General features: G+C 35.9%; 1 protein-coding gene across 1 annotated transcript; it reads right to left on the bottom strand.

Moving 5' to 3' along the window:
- Positions 1-8,747: 8,747 nt before the first annotated feature.
- Positions 8,748-9,634, bottom strand: LOC137756340 (trafficking protein particle complex subunit 13-like). Its single transcript, XM_068532634.1, is given in 2 exon segments — positions 8,748-9,184; positions 9,187-9,634. Coding segments are annotated over 2 exon segments (885 nt in total).
- Positions 9,635-13,316: the final 3,682 nt, after the last annotated feature.

Here is a 13,316-nt window from a genome sequence, read left to right as displayed (position 1 = left end):
GTAACCCAGCAAAGTGGAGCTGAGAATCAGGTGGGCAGAACTGATAGCCCTCAGTACAAAACCAGTACTGGGCATGGAAAGTTCTCCTGCTATCCCCAGGCAAGGGAATTAATTCATAGCCACACCTGTTGCCAAGTGTAGCTCCCGGCCTCACCCAACTGGAAAGCCTGTTCAGGAAAATTGGGGGGAGTTGTCTGAAGTGGGCCCTCCTTGTCCCGCCCAAGCTGGAGAACTGAGTCATAACCTTCCCTGAAGTAGAGCATGGTTCCTGGCCCCATCTAACCAGAAGGGGTGGTAAGAATTCTTGGAAGCTGCATAACCCATCAATGCTCAAGCCAAGAGGTGGGTGAGTAGACACAATAGTCTGCAGAACAAAGCCAATGGCCCTATTTGACCATGAAGCATGGAATGCAGACAGGCTTGAGTCAAAACCACAAAAAAAGCATTGCTAGCCTTGCAGTTGCTTCTCTCACTGCACCCAGGCAGGGAAAATAATTTATAGCCCTGTTCTCTGTTTAATACAGCCTTCAGCCCACTCAAACAGGGAACATAACAAGAACACACAGGAAACTGTGTAGTCCATCCAACAGATCTGCTTACAGTGGCACATGAACAGAAATCACAGCTCATGGCTTTCACAATCTACAGAATAAAATCAGTGGCCTCACTTGACGAGGGAATCCAGTGCACACTCTTGCTTGATCTGGTTCCCCAAACAACATGCTATACAAGCCCTGGGGCATGTCCTGCTGTCCCACCAGAGCAGGGAAGCTATCTTTCTAAAACTATTCCAATAAATTGTAGAGGAAGGAACACTTCCAAACTCATTTTATGAAGCCAGAATCACCCTGATACCAAAACCAGACAAAAACATGACCAAAAAGGGAAATTACAAACCAATATCACTGATGAACATAGAAGCAAAAATCCTCAACAAGCTGAATCCACCAATACATTAAAAGGATCATACATTGTGATCAAGTGAGACTTATCCCAGGAATGCAAGGATGGTTCAGTATCAGAAATTCAATCGATGTGATGCATACACCACATTAACGAATTGAAGAGTAAACACAGTATTTTCATCTCAACACATATAGAAAAACTTTTGAGAAAATTCAACATCCGTTTATGATAAAAAAAAAAAACTAAAAATAGAACTACCATACGACCCAGCAATCCCACTACTGGGCATATACCCTGAGAAAACCATAATTCAAAAAGAGTCATGCACCAAAATGTTCATTGCAGCTCTATTTACAATAGCCAGGACATGGAAGCAACCTGAGTGTCCATCATCAGATGAATGGATAAAGAAGATGTGGCACATATATACAATGGAATATTACTCAGCCATAAAAAGAAATGAAATTGAGTTATTTGTAGTGAGGTGGATGGACCTAGAGTCTGTCATACAGAGTGAAGTAAGTCAGAAAGAGAAAAACAAATACTGTATGCTAACACATATATATGGAATCTAAGGGAAAAAAAAAAGGTCATGAAGAACCTAGTGGCAAGACGGGAATAAAGACACAGACCTACTAGAGAATGGACTTGAGGATATGGGGAGGGGGAAGGGTAAGATGTGACAAAGTGAGAGAGTGGCATGGACATATATACACTACCAAACGTAAAATAGATAGCCAGTGGGAAGCAACTGCATAGCACAGGGAGATCAGCTCTGTGCTTTGTGACCACCTAGAGGGGTGGGATAGGGAGGGTGGGAGGGAGGGAGATGCAAGAGGGAAGAGATATGGGAACATATGTATATGTATAACTGATTCACTTTGTTATAAAGCAGAAACTAACACACCATTGTAAAGCAATTATACTCCAATAAAGATGTAAAAAAAATAAAATAAAATAAAATAAAACATTAATTATGGTCACCTCAAAAAAAAAAAAAACTCTCCAGAAGATGAGTATAGAGGGAACATAGCCCAATATAATAAAGGCCATATATGATAAGGCCACAGCTAACATCATACTCAATGTTGAAAAGCTGAAAGCAATTCCTCTAAGATCAAGAACAAGATAAGGATGCCCACACTTGCCACTTTTATTCAACATGGCGGTGGAAATCCTAGTCACGGCAATCAGACAAGTAAAAGAAATAAAAGGAATCCAAACTGGAAAGGAAGAAGTAAAACTGTCACTGTTCACAGATGGCATGATACAATACATAGAAAACCCTAAAGAATCCACCAAAAAAACCACTAGAGCTCACCAATGAACTCAATAAAGTTGCAGGATACAAAATTAATATACAGAAATCTGTTGCATTTCTATACACTAACAGTGAACTATCAGAAAGAGAAGTTAAGGAAACAATCCTATTAACCATAACATCAAAAAAGAATAAAATACATATGAATAAACTGACCTAAGGAGTTTAAAGATCTGTAATCGGAAAACTATATGACAAAGATGAAAGAAATTGAAGATGACACAAACAGATGGAAAGAAATACAGTGTTAATGGACTGGAAAAATTAATATTGTTAAAATGACCATACTACCCAGGCACTCTACAGATTCAATGCAATTCCTATCAAAATACCAAAGGCATATTTCACAGAATTGGAACAATTAATTTTAAAAATTGTGTGGAAACATAAATGACCCCAAATAGCCAAAACAATCTTGAGAAAGAACAGAGAACAGAGCTAGAGGTATCACGCTCCCTGATTTCAGACCATACTACAAAGCTACAGTAATCGAAGTAGTATAGTACTGGCACAAAACAGACACAGATCAATGGAACAGAATAGAGAGCTCAGAAATAAACCCATGCACCTATGGTCAATTAATCTATGACAAAGGAGATGAGAATAAATAATGGAGAAAAGACAGTCTCTTCACAAGTGGTGCTGGGAAACCTGAACAGCTTCATGTAAAAGAATGAAATTAGAACATTTTCTAACACCATATACAAAAATAATATAAAAATGGATTAAAGATCTGTATGTAAGGCCAGAAACTGTAAAACACCTAGAAGGAAACATAGGTAGAACACTGACACAAATCATGGAAATATTTTTGGGATTGGTCTCCTAAAGCAAAAGAAACAAAGGCAAAAATAAACAAATGGGACCTAATTAAACTTAAATGCTTTTGCACAACATAGGAAACCATTGACAAAACAAAAAGTCAGCCTACTGAATGGGAAAAAAATATTTGCAAATGATATGACTGATTAGGAGCTGATATCCAAAATATATAAATAGCTCATATAATTTAATATTTTTAAAAGAACCTGATTTTAAAATGGGCAAGTGACCTGAATAGACATTTTTCCAAGGAAGACATATAGATGGCCAAAAAGCACATGAAAAGATGCTCAACATTGCTAATCATCAGTGAAATACAAATCAAAACCATAATGAGGTATCACCTCATACCTGTCAGAATGGCTATCATCAAAAAGTCGACAAATAACAAATGTTGGAGAGGGTGTGGGGAAAAGGGAACCCTCATACATTGTTGGTGGGAATGTAAATTGGTTCAGCCCCTTTTGAAAACAGTATTGGGTTCCTCAAAAAACTAAAAATAGAGCTCTCATATGATCTAGCATTACCACTGCTGTGTATATATCTTAAGGAAACAAAAATACTAATTGAAAAAGATACATACACCCCAATGTTCATAGCAGCATTATTTACAATAGCCAAGACATGGAAGAAGCAACCTAAGTGTCCATCAACATATGAATGGATAAAGAAAATGTGGCATATATATATATATATATACACATACATATATATATATATATATATATATATATATATATATATATATACACACACACACACACACACACACACACACACACGCATATACACACAATGGAATATTACTCAATCATAAGAATGAAATTCTGTTCTTTGCAACATGGATGGACCTAGAGGGTATTATGCCAGACAGAGAAAGACAAATATTGTATGTTATCACTTATATGTGGAATCTAAAAATAAAAGAAACAAATATATATAACAAAACAGAAACAGACTGACAGATATAGAGAACAAACTAGTGGTTATCAGTGGGGAGAAGGAAGGAGGGAATCACAAGATGGCAGTAGCGAATTAAGAGATACAAACTACTATGTATAAAATAAATAAGCAGCAAGTATATATTGTACAGCACAGGGGAGTATAGCCATTATTTTGTAATAACTTCAAATGTAGTATAATCTATAAAGTATTCATATCATATATAATCTATAAAAATATTGAATCCTTATGTTGTACACCTAAAACTAATATAGTACTGTAAATGAACTATACTTCCTTTTTTTAAAAAAGAGAAAACAAAGAGAAAAAGAATAAAGGTAAAGTGTTTACATTATCAAGTCAGTAATTAGTTAATATGTGAAATGGTTTTGTTTTCCAAAAGAAAAACCGCTATGAAAATAAAATATAGGAAGAATGAAAATAAATGAACAATAAGCACTCTAGCAAATTCTTTGTCATGCAAGCCTCAACAGTGGAAAGGAGCTCAAATTTTTGTGGGATACAGAGGTGAGTGCAAATACTGGTTCTTCTTTCAGAACTTATGAGCCCACTTCTAAATACTTTCAGTGGTAAAAGTTCAATTTTTGGATTTGAATAAGAGGCAAAAAATTACATTAGGCTTTAGCCATTTTTAACTATGTTTGGTTAAAAGATAAGTAATTTTACCCCTCCCCCTATAGATATAATAACCAATGGAAATAAGTCAACTATTTTAACATTTCCTTTGCTAATTGAATGTTGCAAATATCAAAAGTTGAAAATTTCAGTATAATGTTTCACATAAATGTGACCCAATAATGTGAAAATATTAGAAAAATTAATGTCCTGTCCTGGTACCTTATGTCAAAAGATTAAATAATGAGGACTAGCCTCAATTATTTTAAACAGAATTCTAAGTAGTTCTATTTTGTAGGAAGAACTAAAATATTACCAAATTTACTATATTATTTTAATTAAATATCAAAATGCTTCTAAGAAAACTACATATCCTCTGGATGGCAGTTTGAGTCACACAATAAGTGGCAGCCACTACTAGTGACTTCTGAAAAGCTGGTACAATCATATTTAAATGTTGGAATTATTAGAAAACAAAAAAATTCAGGGAACCAATGGTTCCTTTACACCAAAACCTCTTGTTCCTCTCTCCAATGTTTATATTTGAAAATCACTTTTTACCTCCCAGCAATAATAATGCATTTTCATTTCTGGAAATTGACCAAGAGCAATACATGGCTTCCCAAACACATGTATTGTGATGAAATCATTGTGAGATTTCTGCATACTGTTAAATGGGGGAAAGTAAGAAAGTGTTATTATGAGGATGACCAAAGCAAGCTAAAGCCACAGAATTCAGAACTTAAACTAGGCTTGAGTCTCATAGGCCCTATTTCATGTGGGAAGAGAGATCAGCCATATATTCCCTAATGATCTGGTTTCAAGGACTCTTGGAACAAACCCTTTTTTCTGTGCTCCCTGGCCAAGTGGGTAGCCCAAATGCAAGATGATTTTTCTGGGCCTTTGCCCAGGTAGTAACTTGTAACTGAGTCAAGCATAAATGAGAAAACCTTGAGGACAGCTGGGAGCTGGGGTGTGTTCAGAGATCCAGCCTTAAACTATGCTGAACTCATGCACTCTTACCAAGTGAGCATCTAGAGTTGAGGTCTGGGAGAACACTGTCTCCCCTAAACAGAGACTAAAAATCCTGACCCACACTCACTTTCCATGGCCCAGTGGCTTTCTCTCATGGCAGATGATTCAAGTGAAGCTGGTAGTCAGGGCAAAGGATGCCTTTGGCCACCAGCACTGTGAGAGCCACTCCTTCAGCATTTGGAATGACCATAGAAATCTACTGGTGACACTAAGAGCCACAGTCATGTATTATCTTTGAGTTGTGGCTAAGTAAGCACTAGGTCAGTAGGACAAGCACCTCACCAGGTCACTTCCTGCCTCTCCTCTGTCTGCTTAAGAATGCAGCAAACCTTTTGGATGAACTCTGCATCCTATAGGGTGATGACACCTTCTACCATATATTCTCATCCCCTCACCTAGGAATAGAATGGATGGAATAGAATGATCAAATTCTGGGGGATTGATTGGAAAAGTCTCAGGGGATTCTATGTGAAAATTTAGACAAGGGTCTTTCTAATCAGCTGGAATTAACTGTCATGTTAGAAGTACAAAAAGTATATCATTTATAGTAGAGTTTACCTATCTCATAGGATTGTTGTGGAAATAAAAGTGCAATGTCCACACAAAGGGTTATATATGTAATGAAGGCACAATAAATATAAGAACTCATTCTTTTTATCATCATTTTAGCAGTAAGGAAATAAAGGTCAAAAGAGTTAATTAAGCATGTCCAGGTCAAACAGTATTCATGAAGTGGAGACAGGATTCAAATGGAAATCTTTCAGAATTCAGCACCTGCCCCACTCTGTGATACCTTTTCTTACCCTTATGTGATATTGTTTTCCCTGACCCCCCAACTTCAGCTATGTGCTCATCTTCCCATGTTCTTCAGGTCAGACAAGAGCTCTGCTTTCCATTCAGTCACTCACACTAGAAACTATAGCAAGAAAATGAAACAAAGGGGAAATTCAGTCAGAAGGGTACCAGTGACCAATACTTACATGCAGCGCTTGTCTAGTGTAACAAAAGAAAAATTATGCTACCTATAACTTTTCTCAATAATAATATAGTCTGTAATCAAGGAGATAACACACATAAGTGACAAGCCCCAGGTGCTGCAGCTGTTCCCCAAATTGTATTCTTGGATGCCTTGATTTAATTCTGCAAACATTGTTCTCTCTGTAACTACTTCTACATTCATGCTACCACTGGCCTAGTGAAACCTCTCTTTGTTTACTGCCTGAATGAAGGCAGAAGTATAAAAACTGGTTCAATTGCCATTCCTCTTGTATATCTATAATCCAAACACAGGTGAGAGGAGAAATGGAAATGCATATTTAACCACAAGATGATTGCTCCTAAGTATGACCATTCACAAAGTTAAGTCTAACATACTAACATGGCATAAAATGAAATCCATGATCTGTTACCTAACCCCTGCTTTTCATCCTGCCTTTTACTTCATCACTTGCCTTTGATTTCTTAGCAATTTTCACTCAAGGATCCCAGAAATGTTTGTGCTCCATGAGTAAAACATGTTCCTTCATCACTTTTTGCCATTAATTTCAATGTCATAGTGTGTCTAAGGGGCTTATGGGATATGGACTTGTGTGTATGTGTATGTTTATGTATGTCTGCTTATGTTGATCAGCCAGGTCTTCAACAGAAAAGAGAAAGTGGGGTCACAGTTAGTAAAGGAATTATTTACACAGATGTGGCCAGAGAGTCAGGAAAGCTGAAAGGAGATAAAGACAGTAACCCAAAGCTAAAAATAGCAGGAAATCCACTACCACTCCTCGGCCTAAAGGAGCAAATGGAGGGAGTCTATAATTTGTTATTTCTATGGATAAAGCATTCATGAATTGCCTCTACAGTAAGAAATCTGTGCTTAAGCATGAAAAAAAAAACTCAATGTGGAGGAGTAGAGACTTAAGGAAAATATCATTATTGAAACATGGATCTTGTATTCTCAAAAGTCAATGATCAGCTAATGTCTGAGATGGTTTTATTTTCCTCAAGAAAAACTGATATGTGAATAAAATATTGGAGAATACTTTTTTAAAGATAGCACTAAAAAATTCTAATACACATCCCTTCCTCATACCAGCCTCAACAATGATTAGGAGATCAGGTTTTGTGGGAGACAGAGGTAAGAACAAGTCCTTGCTCTTTCACTCACTGGTTAAGTGTCCATTTTGGTTTAGAGTTCCAGACCCCATACCAAAATTTATGAACCTACTAAATCTACTTAAGAAAGGAAGTGGTCCATTTTAAGTTTATTATTTAAAGGCTGATTTTTGGTTTGGGATAAAAGGGAAAGAATGTATTATGTTAATGGGTAAGAACAAAGTGAGTAATCCAAGTAGTATTCACAGGGCCCTTGCAGGAATAACTGATGGAAATAAACCAGCTCCACAGTTCACAGAATTTTACCAAGATAAGTAAATGGAAAAGAGACAGTTCAGTGTGTCACATAAATGCGCTCCTATCGCCCCAATAATTTGGAGTACTATTAGAAAAGATTATGTATTTTCCAAGTAGCAAATGTCAACAAATTTAAATAATAAGGACCATCCTTAATTATATTAAGCACTGCCATTGATCGTTCTCTGTTGAGTGAAAATGAAAGAGGAAAATAATAAAGCAGGGTAAGCTTAAATTTTACGAAGTAAACCATAGTAATTATTTTAATTAAATTATCAATAGACTTCTAAGATTTTATGTTCTCTCAATACCAGCTTTACTGAAAAAGGAAGTGTTGAATGCTATTAAGGATTTCTGGAAAGCAGTTGTAATCATTTTTAAATGGTGACCTCATTCTGAAAAAAAAAATTTCAACGACTACCTGTAATGACCTTAATCAAGTCACAAATATTAGGAAACATACAAACTTAGAATTGGAAAGTACTTCAAATAAGATCAAAGTCAAGATTGTTCTTTTTGAGATCAATATATGTTTAATTCTTAATGCATTCACGGTTTCAAAGAAAGTAAATGAAAATAATCTGCCTGTATGTTTGTTATTAGTTGGTCATTTTGCTGCTAACAAAACTATGAAAAGCTTTTCTGTGAAATGCCCTGGAGAGCATAATACTGGAAATTTTCTTCAGCTTCTCATTTTAACCATGGAAAGTATTACAAAAACTTTTGCCACATCATCACAGACGTATATTTTCTTTAATAATTTGTCTGTTATTTGTATGCCAGAGACACTTTGTAGGCCCAGTTGTAAGGAGAGTAGTGTCAGGGTAAAATTGAGTGTTGAACTTGGAGGTAGCTTTCCAAGATATCTTCCTGAATCACCACACCAACAAATAGAATCTGTATCACACATCTTCAAAACCAATTTCATTTTCCAATCACTGTGGTTTGTTATCTTACAGGTAATATGAAAAGGCTCTTCTAGAATTACAGTATCTGGGACTGTCTCCAAAGACAGCCTCATGTTTCCATAACCTGGAGGCTCTCGTTCAATTTTAATTGTCTGTAGCATTGCCATTTCACCTAGATTTCTTTTCCACACTATATCCAATTTTCCCATTTTACTAGTCCTCTAATGGTAGCAGCTTTCTCTGAAAATTTCTGCTTGAGCTGAAGGTGGTATAAATACTGGCGTCCTTCCATTGACTGCAAAAATGTTCTCATTCCAAAGGTACACTCATCTTCTCCAGCCTGATAGACAGTATTTAATTCTGCCCCAGTGTACATTTCAGACGGCTTTAAGGAAACCTTTTGTATAAAGACAGTTGAAGATGAAATATTCTGAATCTGGATTTCAAGAAACAAGTCACTCATCTCTGAATTATAAAACTTAGTTTTAACTTCAAATGGTGAGAGGAATGAAAGTAAGCACAGTTTCCTTAAAAACATCTTTCCTTCCACACTGTGTTGAATAGATACTGAACCCACAGGGACAACTCTTCCAATGTCTACTACTTTGTCATAGATGACATCATCAGTACAACAATTGGATGCAAGTTCTACCACAGCCATGGAGACTGAGAGGTGTGAAGGCTGAGTACTTGTCTGAAAATTAGTGTTTGCAATACGATTTTTACAACTTAATTTCAATCACTGGGAATTCTCACATAAATAGAATTATTTTTCCTCTCAAAACATAGTTCTAAGGATTTATGATGAATTCAAACTTTCCCCCAGTTATTGACATTGCTGGTGGAGGGTCACCTGTCATGATCTGGTTAGAGAAATTACCAGGTAAGTTATTATCTTCACATGTGACTGAAAAGTTGGTGAATAAATTATGCTTAGTAGACAAAATCATTTTGAATGTCAGAAAGATCTCCTGTAATGGATTCCCTTCCATTTTGACCACAACTTTGCCCAATGTTTTAAAAAGCAACTGAGGTTTAATCAGGTATGGCAGGATGACAGACACAGAGACAACTGCTTTTGAAAGAACAGTTTATTAGTCTTGACCTAAAATAAACAGACTGCCAGTTATTTCTCCAGGCAAAATGTGTTTATTTGGGATCAGCAAAGAGTTGTAGTTCGAGATCTGCAACCATGGTGAGCCATGTATAAGTGCCCACATAGCAAGGGAAGGAGAACTCTTATAGAAGGGGAAAAGGAAGTTTGGAGGGGTACAGTAAACAGAGTCCATGGCTTTTCATTGGCTGAATTGTTGCCAGGAAAGAAGAGCTCTTCCTTCCTTTCATTGGCCTTTCCTAGCATTGCAAGACATAGCGCCCTTTTCCGGGCTATCAACTTTAATTGAGGTTTATGCTTATTAATTTTTTCTTTTTAATACATATATTTATTTAAGTTTTTCTGACTTTTTTATTGAAGTATAGTTGATTTACAATGTTGTGTTAGTTTCAGGTATACAGCAAAGTGATTCAATTTATATATATATATATATATATATATACACACACACATATATATATATTCTTTTTCAGATTCTTTTCCATTATAGGTTATTACAAGATATTGAATATAGTTCCCCATGCTATACAGTAGGTGCTTGTTATTTATCTATTTTATTTATAGTAGTGTGTATCTATTAATCCCAAACTCCTAATTTATCCCACACCCCTTTCCCCTTTGGTAAACATATATTTGTTTTCTATGTCTTTGAGTCTGTTTCTGTTTTGTAAATAAGTTCATTTGTATCATTTTTTAGATTCCACATATAAGTGATATCATGTGATATTTATCATCCTCTGTCTGACTTATTTCACTTAGTATAATAATCTCTAGGCCCATCCATGTTGCTGCAAATGGCATTATTTCATTGTTTTTTTATGGCTGAGTAATATTCCATTGTATATATATACCACATCTACTTTATTCATCTGTCAATGAACACTTAGGTTGCTTCCATATCTTGGCTATTGCAACTAGATCTGATATGAACATTTGGGTGCATGCATCTTTTCAAATTAGAGTTTTTGTGTTTTCTGGATATATGCCCAGGAGTGGGATTGCTGGATCATATAGTAAATCTATTTTTAATTTTTTAAGGAACCTCTATACTCTTCTCTGTAGTGGTTGCACTAATTTATATTCTGACCAGCAGGGTAGGAGGTTCCCTTTTCTCCACACTCTCTCCAGCATTTATTACTTGTAGACTTTTTAATCATGGCCATTCTGACTGGTGTGAGGTGAAACCTCATTACAGTTTTGATTAGCGTTTCTCTAATAATTAGCGGTTTAAGCATCTTTTCATGTACTTGTTGGGCATCTGTACATCTCTGGAGAAATGTCTGTTTAGGTCATCTGGCCATTTTATGATTACGTTGTTTGGTTTTTTTTATATTGAGCTGTATGAGCTGTTTTATTTTGGAACTTAATCCCTTGTCAATCAAATCATTTGCAAATATTTTCTCCCATTCAGTAGATTGCCTTTTTGTTTGTTTATGGCTTCCTTTGCTGTGCAAAAGCTTTTGAGTTTAATTAGGTCCCACTTGTTTATTTTTGTTTTTGTTTCCATAATTCTGGGAGGTGGGTCAAAAAAGATCTTGCTGCGATTTATGTCAAAGAGTGTTCTGCCTATGTTTTCCCCTAAGAGTTTTATAGTATCTGGCCTTACATTTAGGTCTTTAATCGATTTTGAGTTTATTTTTGTGTATGGTGTTAGGGAGTGTTCTAATTTCATTCTTTTACATGTAGCTGTCCAGTTTTCCCAACACCGCTTGCTGAACAGACTGCCTTTTCTCCATTGTACATTCTTACCTCCTTTGTTGAAGATTGATTGACCATAGTTGTGTGGGCTTATTTCTGGGCTCTCTATTGTGTTCCACTGATCCATATGTCTGTTTTGTACCAACAACACACTGTTTTGATTACTGTATCTTTACGGTGGTGTCTGAAGTCTGAGAGGGTTATGCCTCTATCTTTGTTCTTTTCTCTCAGGATTGCTTAGACAATTCTAGGGCTTTTGTGGCTCCATATAAATTTTAAGATGATTTGTTCTAGTTCGGTGAAAAATGTCATGGGTAATTTGATAAGGATCACATTAAATCTGTACACCTCTTTGGGTAGTATTGACATTTTAACAACATTAATTCTTCCAATCCAATAGCATGGGATATCTTTCCATTTTTTGAATCCTCTTTAATTTCCTTTATTAATGTTTTATAGTTCTCAGCATATAAGTCTTTCACCTCCTTGGTCAGGTTTATTCCTAGGTATTTTTTTGTTGTTGCTGTGATTTTAAAAGATATTGTTTTTTGGGGTTTTTTTTTTGTTTGTTTTTTTAGGAAAAAAGTTCATTTAATGAGCTCCAGGGAACACTCAGCCTGCTGCCATACTAACTCATGAATTACAATGGATTGCTGGTAAGCAAGACAAGAAAACAGGGAACAAACAAAACAAACAAAAATCAAGACATTGTTTCTTACTGAACTCTTCTCAAATGAGATCAAGGAATTATGGTTAAATGCCACAGCTGTAAATAATTTCTGCTCCTGGAGAGGTTAGAAAGGGCTTATAATATTTACCCTTTTTTTTCAGACAGAATTTAGGTCTGAGCAAAACCTTTTGTGTCCTCCAACCTCAAAGTTTATTGGGGATGGAAGTCCAAATTTGCTGTCACATACCATAAAAAGAATCTCATGAGCAGAGGGTCAAACTAATTTTGGAATATATGAATTATGCCCAGTGGTATTTTAAATAGATTTCAAACTAAAATATATAAATAAACTTTTACTGATCTATACGACTCTGGGTTCTGAAACTTCTACATGTCACATGCATGATACATAACACACAATGTCAACCCCAGGAGAGAGAAAACACTCCAATGAAGCAAGCCAAAGAAACAAGCTTCAAACAAGGTAAAGTGATGTGTAGACCAGGATTTTTCAATTCTTTCCTGTCATGCTGAAGCTTCCAGCTCCTGAATAACAACACATATTTCCCTTGCCCTAGACACCCAAGAGTATGTCTCCTCTCTTGGGCATAAGAATCTCTAGAGTTACATATGTGTAGTAAACAGTGGACCCATCTGGCATACTCACAATGACCAAATTGTGTTGATCATACTTTAAACCAATACATCGCTCCATGATGAAGTTGCAATAAATGATATATTTGCTTTCCAGACATGAATGAGATGCCTTACTGGATATACTCCAGGAAGGCCAGAGAAACTGGAATAATTTACTGGTGAATTTCTTTCAGGATAGCCCATCATTTATCTAGAATATAATCT

The sequence above is a fragment of the Eschrichtius robustus genome, chromosome X (genome assembly GCF_028021215.1).
Source record: "Eschrichtius robustus isolate mEscRob2 chromosome X, mEscRob2.pri, whole genome shotgun sequence".
NCBI classification, from domain to species: Eukaryota; Metazoa; Chordata; class Mammalia; order Artiodactyla; family Eschrichtiidae; genus Eschrichtius; species Eschrichtius robustus.
This window is presented reverse-complemented; position numbering and strand designations above follow the sequence as displayed.